This window comes from Lolium perenne, chromosome 7, assembly GCF_019359855.2.
Source record: "Lolium perenne isolate Kyuss_39 chromosome 7, Kyuss_2.0, whole genome shotgun sequence".
NCBI lineage: Eukaryota > Viridiplantae > Streptophyta > Magnoliopsida > Poales > Poaceae > Lolium > Lolium perenne.
Window position 1 is genome coordinate 171727154 of NC_067250.2, and position 14837 is coordinate 171741990.

The 14837-nt window shown below is 41.3% G+C and overlaps 1 protein-coding gene and 1 long non-coding RNA gene across 3 annotated transcripts; one reads left to right on the plus strand and one right to left on the minus strand.

Annotated features, from left to right (window-relative positions):
• The first annotated feature begins 6411 nt into the window (after positions 1–6411).
• On the plus strand, positions 6412–8538 carry LOC127301060 (uncharacterized). Of its 2 annotated transcripts, none has more exons than XR_007851831.2 (3): positions 6412–6651; positions 6739–6839; positions 7047–8538. It is a non-coding gene; the product is annotated as an uncharacterized lncRNA (long non-coding RNA). The 2 variants fall into 2 exon arrangements; XR_007851830.2 differs by having other exon boundaries at positions 6415–6646.
• A 4298-nt stretch (positions 8539–12836) lies between these two features.
• On the minus strand, positions 12837–14600 carry LOC127301061 (transcription factor IBH1-like 1). Its single transcript, XM_051331279.2, has 2 exons — positions 13855–14600; positions 12837–13289 (listed from the first exon to the last, which is right to left on the minus strand). Exons 1-2 carry the CDS (start codon positions 14431–14433, stop codon positions 13254–13256), a joined length of 615 nt encoding a protein of 204 aa, XP_051187239.1. The 5' UTR covers positions 14434–14600; the 3' UTR covers positions 12837–13253.
• Positions 14601–14837: the final 237 nt, after the last annotated feature.

Below are 14837 nucleotides of genomic sequence, written 5' to 3' on the forward strand. Positions count from 1 at the left end.
GTTTGTCCTATATGTTGTAGTGTGTCTAACTACTTTGAACCCAATTAGTTTGGGGACCTTTTTGTACTTACCTTTGTGTTAGGTACAATGGATATGCATTGGATGCTTGTCTCACTCTTGGGGAGAAGTGGTGACTCAATGGTAACTTGAGGCAAGCTAGGATGGTCAACGAACACATATCTACTACATCCTCACCAATGCTATCTCGGTAACAAGTATTTTCTCATGCATATTTTTCCAGCATCCAACCATGTGGTTGCATCTTGGCATGAATCTCTTGATTTGCAAATGTTGTGCTTCTTGCTAAAATCTTAACGAAACCTCTTTATTGCGAATGTGAGTAGTTTGAGATGAGCACATATGTTGGGAAGTATATAAAATCATGATCATGATTCACCCATCCCATCTATGCCTATCTAGAAATTTTATTGCATATCAATTCCTCAAGCCTCTCACATGTGCAATATCGATGAAAGTGCAAATTGAGTTATTTCTTTTAGTATCCTCGTTTGTGATATTTGTTGCCTTTCTCAATGCATCCCAACTATCTTCTATCCCCTGTTGATATTTGTGATGTATTTTAGTTGTTTGTGGTTGAAGTTCATGAATGTACAATAAGATAAAATTGAGCCTTTGGCCATGCTATTAAGCAAAAATTCTTATTGGTATATTGCATGACTTCGTCTTGGATATCATACTATTTTTCTTGCGTATCTATTTTATGTGTGCATGTTTCTTTGTGGATAAATATCTTTGTGATATTGCCCACTTAGAGAAACTTATGCACATAAGAGATGATACATCTCCTTTTGATATCTTATTTATTTATTGCGTGTTGATTGGTCATGCTAAGCAATATAATTCATTGAAGACTATGATGATGTTTTTTGCTCATCCTTGTAATAGTCTTATAATATGCTTTATCATGCCTTTCACATATCCTCTTGGTTGAGCCTTTTTATTATGGTGCCTCTTACTTGTTGCTCAACTATTTGTTTATTGCAAGTGTTTAGCTTACTTTTCTATCTGTGATCTATTACAAATGTTTGTGTTTTAAATGAGGGAGTGAGGATTCGATGTTATGCATATTGTATTCAAATGCAACATTTTATTTTATGCATGTGCCTTGGGGAGCTTCCTCATTTGATTTAGAACACTATCTTGTGGTGATCATTAGAGTTTGATTCACTTGGTATCTTTTGTTTTTGAATGATATCATGGGAGTGATGATTCCATGTTTGTGCTCTTTATACTCCAATGCAAATTGTCTAGTTTTGTGCACAAACCTTGGGGAGCTTCCTCATATTATTTAGAGCAATCTTCTTGATCTTATCATAATATCTATCTTTCTTTTGGTATCTTCCTTGTGGTTCATTTGGTTGCTTGCTTCATTTGTTGAAGCTTCTTGACTTTGTTATCTTTTTGCAATCTTTGATCCTATCTATAGTGTGATTCCTTCCGAATATTCGTCATTGGATATGTGCATTTGATTCCACTCAAATTATGAGAAATGCACACGCTATGGAGGAACTCTCACTATATTGGCCTTCTAAATTTTTCACCCATTTCGGCAATTGGTGCCAATGGGGGAGAAGTTTGGAGGGTTTAAGGGAATTTGGTTATGTCTTTGCTTTGTGCTTAAGCATGTGCCTTTATTGCATTGCATCTTGTTGCTTTGCATAGTTGAATATTTAGAGGAAACTCCACTAGGCTTTGAATGCCAATATATGCAATGAAAGTCAAGATCATTCACACATGCATATATTATGGGGGAGTTTGCTCTATATATTCAACTTATTTGTTACTTAAATTCCTTATATAAACCCTCTCAAAGAGATTGTCATCAATTACCAAAATGGGGGAGATTGAAAGTGCATGGAGCCCCCATGTGTGGTTTTGGTAATTAATGACAATCCCTATGGACTAATGTTTGCATTGAGTTATATTTGTAGGAGTTGTCCATAGGCAATTCTTGAACCATTTGTTGGCTTCAAGGTTGCAATAAGAAGAAATTGATGAAGGATATCAAGTGTCAAGTATGTCTTGAAGATGAAGATGAAGTGAGCCCTCAAGTTACTTCAAGACATCAATATGATGAAGAATGAAGAATGAAGTGCAAGTTCAAGATGAGCCATCTCGAAGAGATCCTTTGCTTGAGTCTTGCCATCCATATGGTGATCATGGATATGTGAAGATGCGCCGAAGAAGAAGCTCTCCCATGGTGGATTAGGGGGAGCAATCCACATGGTGGTCATGGTTATGTGAAGATGCGCCGAAGAAGAAGCTCTCCCATGGTGGATTATGGGGGAGCAATCCACAAGACTTTGTCAAGAAAGCACAAGCAAGAAAGGCGTTCCATCTTGTTGAGGTCAAGATCATCGTCATCGAGCTCAAGTGGAATGCGCAAGTATAAGGTTTGCTCTTGATAGGGTTTCTTTCTCACCGGTCTCATAGTGTAGTTGGAGACCGGTTTATAGTTTAGTTGCCGTACTATCAAGAGGGCTCTCGAGTGAGTAACTCGATCATATCGTTCGGAGAGAGCTCAAACCTTTGCATCCTTGCATCATCTTTCTTGGTTGTTATTTGGACCTTATCCATGTGATGTTTTAGAGCTTGTGCTTATTCTCATGACAAGCTCTAGTTCATCGAAAACGGATTTCGCATAGATCACTTGTTGCGTTTTCGAGTTTGGTTCATCATCTTACTTGGTTTTATTTGGATCTTATCCATGTGATGTTTTAGAGCTTGTGCTTATTCTCATGACAAGCTCTAGTTCATTGAGAATGGTTTTTCCATGGGCAACTTGTTGCATTTTCAAGATTGGAGGTTTTACCGGTATGTCTTTTTGAGATAGGTCAAACCTTTCATCATTTGTTTCTATCCTCCTTTGCTGGACTATGATGTTTCTATGCATATTGTTGTAGAGCTCGTTGTTGTGATTTCAACGAGCCCAAGATCATCGAAATCGGAGTCCGGATGCAAAAGTTATGCCCGTTTTAGTTTTGGTGTTTCTGCAGTTTGCTTAGGCCGGATATTTCGGAAATATCCGGCCGGATTATCCGGGCCGGATATTTCGGAAATATCCGGCCCCCTCGAAATCGGCTAAGGACCTCAGGAATTGCTGCTCAGTATAGGGGCCGGACATTTGCCCGGATATTGTCCCGGTTTTGTCCCTGTGGCCGGATTATCCGGGGGGGGGGGGGGGGGGCGGATTATCCGGCCCTTACTTAGGCCGGATTATCCGGCCCTGGTTTTTCCCAACGGCTCGATTTTCTTGGGGGGTATAAATACCCCCCTTCTTCCTCCTTGGGCTGAGGCTTCTCTCACTCTCTCTCTCCTCCATTGTTGAACTAGAGAAGCTTGCACTATCTCTCAATCCCTCCATGATTCTTGCCCCCATTTGAGGGAAAAGAGAGAGGAGATCTAGATCTACATTTCTACCAATCAAATCCATCTCTTTGTGAGTGGAACTCTCTAGATCTTGATCTTGGTGTTCTTTGTGAATTCCTTTGTTCTTCCTCTCTTATTCCCCCAATAGCTTTTGTAGCTTTGTTGGAATTTGAGAGAGAAGGACTTGAGCATCTTTGTGGTGTTCTTGCCATTGCATTTGGTGCATCGGTTTGAGTTCTCCACGGTGATTCGTGGTGGTGAAAGCAAGAAGGTTGTTACTCTTGGGTTCTTGGAACCCTAGACGGATTCTACGCCTTTGTGGCGATTTGTTGGGAGCCTCCAATTAAGTTGTGGATGTGTGCCCCAATCTTTGTGTAAGGCCCGGTTTCCGCCTCGAAGGAAATCCCTTAGTGGAACCGTGACCTAGGCCTTTGTGGCGAGGGCCACCGGAGATTTAGGTGAGGCGCCTTCGTGGCGTTCGGTGTGTGGTGTGAGTACCGCATCTTGGGGTGAGGCCTTTGTGGCGTTGGTGTGCATCGAGCAACCACACCTCAAGGTGAGCCTCTTGTGGCGTTCGGGAGCACTAAGCAACCGCACCTCTCCACCGGAGATTAGCACTCGCAAGAGTGTGAACTCCGGGATAAATCATCGTCTCCCGCGTGCCTCGGTTATCTCTATACCCGAGCTCTTTGCTTATGCACTTTACCTTGTGATAGCCATCGTGCTTGAAGTTATATATATCTTGCTATCACATACTTGCTTGTATTGCTTAGCATAAGTTGTTGGTGCACTTAGGTGAACCATTGCTTAGAATAAGTTGTTGTGCACATAGGTGAACAATAGTATATAGGCTTTGGGCTTGACAAAGTAACGCTAGTTTTATTCCGCATTTGTTAAGCCCATCTCGTAAAAGTTTTAAATCGCCTATTCACCCCCCCCCCTCTAGGCGACATCCGTGTCCTTTCAGTAGCATGCAAAGAAAGAGTGCTTGTAGTGTGAAAAAACTTATCGTGATTTCATGAATTTTCTAAAAGGTATATTACTTGATTATTTTATTAGCATTTTTGGTTGAAGTAGATTGTTCTTATTTATTGTATAGTAATGATATATAATTCCTTTTTAAATCCAATCCGTTAGTCTTAATAAAGTAGATTGTTACCTGCCCTATATGCAATTTATGCCACATAATTTTCTCTTCAGGCTATCTATTTTGAAATAAAAAAACATCTCAGTCAACAACAAATAGAGTCGACCGATCTACTACTTCCTCCGACTCATATTATTTGCCAGTAAAATGGATGTATTACAGTTAAAATGTGTCTAGATACATCCATATTAGTGTCACGTAATATGAATCGGAGAGAGTATAACATTTATAGAATTTATGTAATAATAATTTTCTGAAGGGCCCATTTTCTAGTTTTCGCCCCGGGCACCTGAAACCTCAGGACCGGGCCTGAGCCGACCTGGTTGGCTTGTGCAGGGTGCCGCACACCCCCAGCGACCAGGTTTGTTTCTTTTATGTTACTAATATTTTTCTTTTTCAAAACCTAACATTATTTTATGAAACTATTTTTCGGGATTTATTCAAAATATGAAATTTTTAAATTCAACAATTTTAAAATTGAACAGTTTTATATTTTGAACAATTTTTGAGAACTATATTTTGTTCAAAATGTGAACAATTTTAAATTTGAAAAGATTTTTAAAATCTGAATAATTATAAAATATCAAAATTTGAACAATTTTTAAAACTGAACATTTATGCTGAACCAATTTCGAAAACCGTCAAAAAACCAAATAGAAACCCGAAAAAACAGGAAATACTAGAGAGAAAACCCTTAAATTTGATATTTTTTTTGAGATTGAACATTTTTTAAATTTGAACATTTTTGAGATTGAACATTTTTTTAATTTGAACATTTCATGAGATTGAACATTTTTGAAATTTGAACATTTTTTAGGATGGAACATTTTTAAAATACGAACAGTTTTTGAATATGAATACTTTTAAAAAGTTCAACAATTTTTTGAAAAATCTTAATATTTTCGAATCTAAAAAATATAAAGAAACAAACGAGAAAAAAGAAGCAGAAAAGAAAAAAGGAAAAGAAAGGACAAAAACGAAAAAAGAAACAGAAAAACGAAGTAAACCGCGAACTGGGCCGACTAGGCCGGCCCATACCGCGCGCGGGGGTTGTACGGCGCGCTGTAACCGCTGACCTTATCAGTGTATAGGAGAGATGATGTTCACCGATCTGGTCGGTGCCGATGGGGCTGCCGCACATCCCGCGCGCCCCTCGGGCTACTAACTGGGCCGCAGCCCAACATCAGGTAAGCCGGTTTTTTATTTTTTGTTTCTTTTTGTTTTCTGTCGTTTGTTTAAAATCTGAACATTTGTCAAAAATAAATATTTTTCAAATTAAAAAGAAATCACTTTTTAAAAATCTGAACATTTTTCAGATTTGAACATTTTTAAATTTGAACAAAAATGAATTTTTTTCTATGAACAATTTCCGAATTTGAATATTTCTGAATTTGAATTTTTTTTATATTTGAACAATTTTCGAATCCGAACAATTTTCATATTAGAACAATTTTCGAATTTGAACAAATTTCATATTTGAACGGTTTTCAAATTTGAACGGTTTTTCAAATTTGAACGGTTTTTCAAATTTGAATGGTTTTCAGATTTGAACGGTTTTCATATTTAAACATTTTCTCAATTTTTAAAAATTAAAATTTTTGAATCTGAAAAATATAAACAAAACCGAAAATAGAAAAAAAAGAAAAGAAAACAAAAAAAAGAAACCAGAAAAGAAAAATGAAAAATGAAAAACGAAGTGCTACAGGCTAAATAGACACAAATGAGCCTGGTCCATACCCAATCTGGGAGTGTGCGGTGGCCGGTAGCCACCGAATGTGTATAGGAGTTTCCTTGTTTTAGACCTTAACACGTTGATTGGCCCCCAAAATTAGCTTAGAGCCTGACGTGTTTGGGCTTTAAGCATTTACCGTTCACTAGGCCTTAGCACGTTGATTGGGTCCCAAAATTAGTTAACAGCCCAACGTGTTTGGGCTTCAAGCATTTACCGTTCACTTTCCTTCTTCGTTCTCCTTCGAGGTCGTGGGGCGGCGAAACTCATCTGCTCGCCAACTAGCCTCCGCCTCCGCAGCTGTTCTTGGTCCGCCCGCGCCGCCATTCTTCGTACCCCTGCGACGGCGAATCGCACTCCGGCATGGACAGCTCAATTAGGTTAGGTATTCCCAAATTTGGTCTTATTTGAGTTCAATTTCGGCCACATTCTCTGATTAGTACACTTGACCGATTTTGCGCGGCCATTGTAGCTCCGCCTGTACCGCCATTGTTGGTCAATGCGTTACTCTCCATTTCTAGGAGCCACTAATTTATGTGGAGGCGTCCAACTCTTCTCGTGCAGATGGTGGAGGTCCGTTACTGCAAATTTGCAATCCCTGCTCCTCCTCCTTAAATCCTCTGTTCCATTGCACTCCGTTCCTCTAAATTCTCATGCGATAGGTTGTCCATCTGCATTCCTTGAGGATATTATATACACCCCCTTCTCCCCCCAATTAATGGTTCTACTTTGTGCAGATTCATTCAGATTGATATGTTTTCTCTCTCGTATTTGTTGCAGGTGTTGTCAGTCAAAGTGCTCGAAGTTAGATTTGTTTGTTTGATCCAAGGAGCATTGCTGGAATTTTTGGGCATTTGGCCTTTGACACATGGCCCATTATCAAATTCTGAAACTCACATGACCCATTCCAAAAATCAGTGGCAGCACTAGTAGGAGCTAAAGTTTAGTCTCACATTGCTAGTTGGGAGAGAGTTGTAGTGGTATATAGGGTGGGCTATTCTAGTCCTAGTAAGTGAGTGACCCTCGCGCACTCCTCCTCCGTCGCCGCCCGCCTCGCCTCGCCACGACGCGCCGCGGGTTGCGGGAATCTCGCTGAGCCGAGCTTATCTTTTTGCTGTTCGGGAAATTAATTGTGTAATCAATTTTGAGTCATTAACGGACGCGTTACTCGGCCGTTCTGCCTTCCGGTTTTTCTGGATTGTGGCTGTGCCGACTCGGACGTGGGCTGCGCCCCACGACCTTCCCGAACCGCACTACATAAGACCCTGCGCAACCCTAGCCGCCACGCCCAGACGCATATGCGACTACCTGTTTCCAGTTCATTGCGCCGCCGCCTTCGTCTTCCTCATCCCGTCCGTCGGCGTGCACCGACTGCCGGGACAGTAGGCCTCCGGAACCCTGCCTCTCGTGAACCTGTACGGGTGAGGGGCAATCATGTTTTTGGGGAGCGCTCCGGCGCGACTACTGGCATCACGACGTCGTTATCGGACGACGAGTTCCTCCACACCGACAACTTCTTCCCGGACCTCAGCGACTTCTTCGACAACCTCAACATGGGCGACAACGACGCTGCTGCGAAGTATGTGATCTTGTCGTTTCTCTTTCAGTTTATGTTAGAGTTTCTTCTTCTAGTTTATGTGGTAGATGCGATCGGTTTGTCTTGTTTAGATGTGATCTGTTCATCTACATTACTAGTCTGCATGATTAGTTTATTTGTTATTTTCATAGTCATGATTTATCAATTACTTGTACGGATTATTTCATATGGATATTTGCTTATATTTTCAACAAGTACTTCACAAGAGGATTCTCGATTGATGTCGGCCATGTATCAGCTTACTATACTGCCACTCCTATAGTTCATGTCATCTCATTATTTGTCTAACAGAAAGAGGGATAGGGGAGAGAGATGCAGCGATGTGATAATGATGGGAAAAGTGGGTATCCCCGGCAACATCGGTATCGACAACGGGTGGTTTCTCACGCTTACCCTCGCCAGGCACACCTCACTCTCTTCCCCCTCCCCTCTCTCTAGCATCCACAGTACCTTGAGAGTCGGCCCGTGTGCTGCTGGGCCGATCCAGGGCCACCTCCGCCGGAGTAGCCGGCCGGAGTAGGTCTAGGAGAGGCGCCGGAGTAGCTAGGGTTAGATCTAGGTGTAGGATTAGCTCTGTTGCTGCTTTTACCCATGTGGAGATTGGCGTTATGCCATTAGGGGTTCGGCCACGGTGGATCTGGAGCGACTCCCGGTGGTCTGTGGTGGCGTGGCTGCTGGCTGCGGCGCTCCTGTGGACGGAGCCGAAGGCGGACGGCGGTGGCGCGACCGCGACCTCTTCAATAAAGCTCGCCGGCTCCTCACCAGATCTGGGTGTTTCCGCCCTGTTTTCCCCTCTCTCTGGTCATCATGGCGATGGAGATTGGGAGGGAATGCTTGGCGAAATCGTTGTTGTCGGATCTGCTGATGGGCACCCTAGAGCTGTTCTCGTCTGCGCGCATCACGCGGTGACCAAAGTCGTCACCGTGTTCTTCGGCCAAGATGGTGGCCATTCTTCCTCAACCTCCATGGCGGAGGCCCTGAAGGTCGGCTGCTGGAGCTCGACGCCACGGGAGAGTCAAGTGGTTCGTCCCCGACTCTCAGCCAGGGGCCTGATCTGGTCGCCGGACATGAGCGTTCGAGCACTCTGTGCTCAGGACTCGGCGGTGACGCCTTGAGTTCGCCGGCGGCAGGTGGCAGACTTGATTGCTTTTTCTACCTTTTAGTCAGGGTGGTTTTTGTAAATTGGAAGGCCCCTTCTTCAAATACTAGGTTTTGTAGGGCAAGAGATGTCAAGGGGCTATCCTGTAATATGTACCTGCCACATGGTTCTATATAGAAGCTCCACCGGGGTCTTCTGACCCCATTTATGTGCAAAAAAAAAAAAAAACTCTCTTCCCGCTTTCTTCCTAAAGTTTGATTTTGGTGCTCAATTTTCTTGTTTGATTCACTTTCCTACGTATTTAAATTGTCACCTTGATCCATTTTCTTTTACTTTCACAAGTCCATCACATCAGTTGATTGGTAAAGAGGAGTCACGCATTCACCAAGACAAGGTGCTGCAAGGAACGTATCAGGAACAATGTGGCTCTTTGTTTTGGGATATGCATCGTCCATATTACATTATTGTGCTTCTCATTGTACATAGAGACGAGAGCCAACTTTCGATGATGTTTCACTTGTGGATTTCAAATGGTACGTCTGCAGTCATTGCTACCTCGATAAAAAAAAGTGAAAACCCAGGAAAAATCGGTGGTGCTTGGTTAGTTAAATTTCTCTATTTGCGTCAATTTCCATTTAAATGTTCCTTCCACTTGTTTTCATTCCTCTGACAGCCAAGGTAGCAATGACCATTCTTCTGTTATTGTGCAACTGTGTAATTTTCAAGAGCTTTTGGAGGTACCATGTTAATAGGTTTGTTCAGAGGACATACGTGACATGACTGATTTTGCAAAAACAGTATGCCTCCCTCACTGTAAAACACAATATTAACAATCCATCTCTATCAATGGTTACAATTTATTCATACAAATATTATTATGTCCCGTTTTACTATTTCCTTAAGAGTTCACATCTAAATGGACCCGTATAAATCTTGAAATGCAACTATTCATATTGGTTTTTGTATCAGCTATCCTCGGCTATGATTCCTTTATGTACTCTTTATTATTGTATTTTTCTCTTGCTCTATTTTCTTGTGGTTTTAAGTTTTAAATACCCAATATATTAGCGTCCTCCTATTTGTAGAAAGATCAGGAACAACTTTGCCTACCCCGCTAAACAGAGGTATTTAACAACGATAATCTCTACAATCTCATTTGAACCCTTCTTTTTTGAAAAGGGGAACCTATGTACATATGATTATTGTTGACTTTTGTGCTTCATGCATCTCAGGTATCTGTATAACCGGTCATCTAACTGTATGCATATGTATATCTTTTCTTCTCACGAGTGAATACACAATTAAAAATCAATTTGTGTTGTTTATCTTTCCATATTCTCGTCTCATGAATTGTAGTTTAGAGAATATGCAAGAAACACATTTACTTTAGTATATACCAGTGACGATTATTGTTGACATTTATATGTTCTTAGATTTTTTTGCTTCATGAATCTCAGGTATTTGCTTAACTGGTCATATAATTGTATACATACATGCACCTTCCTTCTCATGAGCAGATACACAGTAAAAAAAAGAACTAGTTTGCTTCGTACATATTCTCTTTCCATGAACTGTATCTATATCTCTTATAAAGCAAAACCTCACTAGAGGGTCATTTAAGTTGTCTATCTCAACATGCAAGCTATCCACATCATCCATTATATTAGCCATCCAATTGTCCATGTCATCCCCCACTAACATTCATTAACACTCTACATGCAAGCCACATCATCTATTTTTTAAGCCCTCCAATTATCCACATCATCAACTTTTAGCCGCCAACTACATAACAATTTTAAGTCAGTTTTTTTAAGTTAGCCTCATGACTATTTACGCCAATTGAATCATGCATGTTCCTACAAATAGCATCCTATTCCAATCAACTTATATCCTTTTGTTTTTTACAAAATAGAGTTATCGGAGAAATTCCCGCTGCAACGCGTGAGGTATCCTTCTAGTTATAGTAACATATAAAACCACATTTATGCAAGTATATCTCAGTTTTGCTGGTACCATTTATTTGTTTGTATTGACTTATAGTGACATTGTTTTAGTTGGCGTGTTCATTTATTTAGGCGTACACCCTCCATAATTATGTCTTGATTGCATATCCATAGCTTGGTTTCATGTAATGATATGTTCAAATTTGTTTTCAATCTGGATGATTAAGTATTATTTGAAGCTCTCGGTAATTTTATGTGTTGACGTTGAAAGACATTGTGTGTAGGTTCTATGTAACCTGAGTTTGAATATCTTCTATTGGCTTTACAACAGAGTTTTTTTTTTACCGAGGCAAGTTAAGAGAAAACTCGTAGCAAGCTGATATCGGGAAGAATGCTCTTAGGTTCACACTGGGAGTTAAATCTCCATATGCCTTGTAGTATTAAGACCCATTGTCGAAAAGTTGTAGTCACTATGTTATAGTTGGTGTTGTATTTCTTATTTTTGTTGTTGGTTATTTAAATATATCAGAATACATCTTTTAGCTACTTTGTGCAATGGATATTGATAATTTAGATGTTTTCATTTCAGTGCACTGATTTTTGCGATTCTAGGAACTCTTCATATTGTGTTAAATATTGACTCTGAAACTCATATTCTGTTGTTCTTTCTACAAGAGGCCACTTCGGTTTGGGACGGTCATCGCTTATTAATATATGTGTCATTTAATACAAATTTAAAATTTTGTTTATGCATATACCTACTTACAAATTTATATCATAGAAATGGACGGGCGCAGAAACACACGCTATCATGGTCTAGTTTTATTTTATGAGATAATGGTGTGCATAGGTTCGCAGATTGTGCTCTCTGCACTGCGTTTTCGCCAATCTTAACGGCGGTGTCAAGTTTTGTGCTTCGTTCTTTGATGCTCACAAAGTTCTTCCGCGGTAGTACGGCGGTGAATCAGTGGCTTGGCAGTTTGCCTTGCAAGCGGTGTGTCCTCGACAACAATGCACCACAATATTATGTTCTCACCTGTTCTGGTGAGTGCAGCCTACGCTGGTTTGGTCTTCTGTAATTTGGTCACCTGATTTTTGGAGGAATGTCAAGATGCTAAAAGATGAGGTAGAGACGACGACGAACCGTGAAGATTTTTTATGTAACTTTCAGTTTTATGGGAAATTTTTGTTGCTCGCATCTGATTTACTTTGTTTAATTGATCAATGAAGACATACCTTCTCTAAAAAAAAGCTACAAATACTCTACACCGCAACCATTGCAGTAATTAGCAAGTGCTGGGGCACTAGTTGGGGATTTGAATGTGAATATATGTGGGATTGGACCAAGTGCCCAAGCAAAGTCAGTACTTGCAGCTTGCAATAGTGCATGGGAATCCTAGGTCTCTTGGTAGCAAGAACAAATTATGGGTTGGTGCGTAGAGAGGGGCCAACTTTTTTATACACCCACCAAGAGGTGTCACTCATAATGATTTTGCATATACTGTAGTTCTCTTCAAGAGATGTTTTCCCCTTTTTGGACTACTCTTGATACCAGAATACTCTGCTTACATTCAGTATACTCGGTATTTTGGTTCTTTTCTTGAGGTGAGGTGGTGGAAGCGGAACACTTATTCTTCTGCAACTCGTACTCAGGTGTGAGTGTGTCGACCGCTCGAAAAAAAAAAGGTGTCAGTGTGTCGAACCGTGACCCAGTGCGTCCAATGCTGCATCTTGTTATAGTTCACAAGTTAAGCATGCCTTTTTAGCACCCTTTGACTATCAACAGAATTAGGACAGCTTTGATTTTGTTGCAAGTGCCTTGGATATAACATCTCTTTATTTTCTGGTGCAACCGCAGCTTGTTATGATTTCCTGCATACATGCCTGCAGTTTTGTGCCATGTCCTTATCATTATGAAAACCAACTGAAAATTAGATTTGAGAAGAATACATTTCATTGAGATTGGAGAACCCACGTACATGCATGATTAATATTTCAGATAAAATGGGCATGCTTAATTTCTCCCTCCGAAAGAGACAAAAATTAAGCTGGTAGTTAATTAGTAATTAACACCAAAATTCTTTTCAACGAATGGATGTTGGCTTGTTCATCCTAGCTATAGGAGACATATCTAAGCCAAGATCCATCTCTGCACTGACATGTACTTAACAATAGTTACAGTGGCACTACCAGTACTAGCTAGCTATAGTAAGTTGGCTCCCGGAACCATCTGTGCTCTCCCATCAACGCATAAGTTGAGCTTGAGTTCCAGTCCTCTTGCTTTTTGTTCACCGGTATGTTGAGGGATTAATATTCGATCCTCATCCTCTCACACCTCTCATGCATATTTATATGTCTGCATTCTGGTTTGGGGCAGCCTCTGCCTGCCAAGAACAGAGAATGCTAACTGTCAGAACTCGGGAAAATACTGAATTACAACTTGTTGTTATTATTTGTTTAGGACACGTTTATGTGTTTCTTCATTCTTGAGAAGGTAAAACAGAGTTTAGCTCTAAACAGTATTGACATGCTTAGGTAGAAGCTGGCTGAAGTAGCTTGCAGTGAGCAAAAGCTTCGAGGCACTATGCTGTTATTTTTATTTTGTTCTTTTACCCTTGCAAAAATAAGTATAATACAAGTACCAGACATGATTATACCAATACTGAAATGGATGTACCACGCACAAATTCCAACAGTTTACCCTAGTGTAAAAGAAGAGATGTTTCAGTCACTGAAAGAAGGGTACAAGTACTAAAAAAGTAGTTTTAACATGACTCCAAAGACTCTGAATTTATGACAAACTGAAGGATCAAGAAGAAACAAAATAAAAAACAAGAGCATATACATTGTACACCAATTGCCATGAATAACTAGTTCGTGTGCCATACAAGAAGTTAATTATTAACATCTACCACTAATATGATATATAAAGTTAAAAGAAGATCATACCCTGATGCTCGAGGCAGCTGGGATCGATCCTTTGCAGAGGCGTTGCATGAGCTCCACCTGTGTCTTCAAGCACATCACATAATCCAGGGCCTCACTGAGCAATGAGAAGCCATGGAGTTCCTCCCCTCCGGGCACAAGCTTCCTGAGAAGCTGCAACCTCCGCTTCACCATCCTCCTAGCGACCGTAGCACCATTGCTGCCGCTCGCCGCCACCAGCGAGCTCCTCCTCTTCCTTCTGGAGCTGCACACACCGTGCGACCTCCTCACGATCTTCCTGCTCCTGATCTCCTTCCGGCAGCTCGCCGTTGCCGCCGCCCTCAGGCTAGACTCGTAACCAGCGGTGCTCAGGATGCGGCGCATGAGGGCCTCGTGGCGCCGCTCTGCCGCGTGCCGCGTGACGAGCGCGCTCGCCCAGGGCGCCGTGCTGCCCCTGGCCAATGCCATGGCCACATCGGAGGAGAGCCTCACGGCATCCCGGCGCTCCCGGAGACCCATGGACTTGGAGGTGAGGCCGGCCACCTGCAGGCTCTGCAGGAGCCGCTCCATGAATGCTCTCTTGAACTTTCTTGAGGCATGCATTGTTTTTCGGTTTGTGAGGAGGATCTCGTGAGCAATGCAGTGGCTACTAGTTTGCTTGGCTTGTTTGGTTCTTCCTAGGAGATGGAAGAAGAGGAGGACCGACGGCAGAGTTTGAGCTGTTGTAAGAAAGCAAGTAGAGGGGTTTATCTACATATAAAGGAGCTAGATATGTGTTTGCACAAAGAAAGCTGCATGTGCCTTTGGGTTTCCATGTGAGCTTCAGTTAGTTGCTGTGTGTGCAGGGAACATTGTTTTACTTCCACCATCCAATTGACCATTTCTGTTTTAGAGAAACGTAGCCTCATATTTAGGGTGTACATTTTTTTATGGCAGGGGCATCATAAAAGTAAAATCTATTTTGTGTAAAATATGTAATATAGTAAGTCACATAAAGAAAGATATAG

Coding starts and splice junctions, on each gene's coding strand:
- LOC127301061 (XM_051331279.2), bottom strand. CDS start 14,433: ATGCATGCCTCAAGAAAGTTCAAGAGAGCATTCATGGAGCGGCTCCTG. Junction 13,290..13,854: donor CAGCTGCCTCGAGCATCAGG/GTATGATCTTCT, acceptor TGTTCTTGGCAG/GCAGAGGCTGCCCCAAACCA.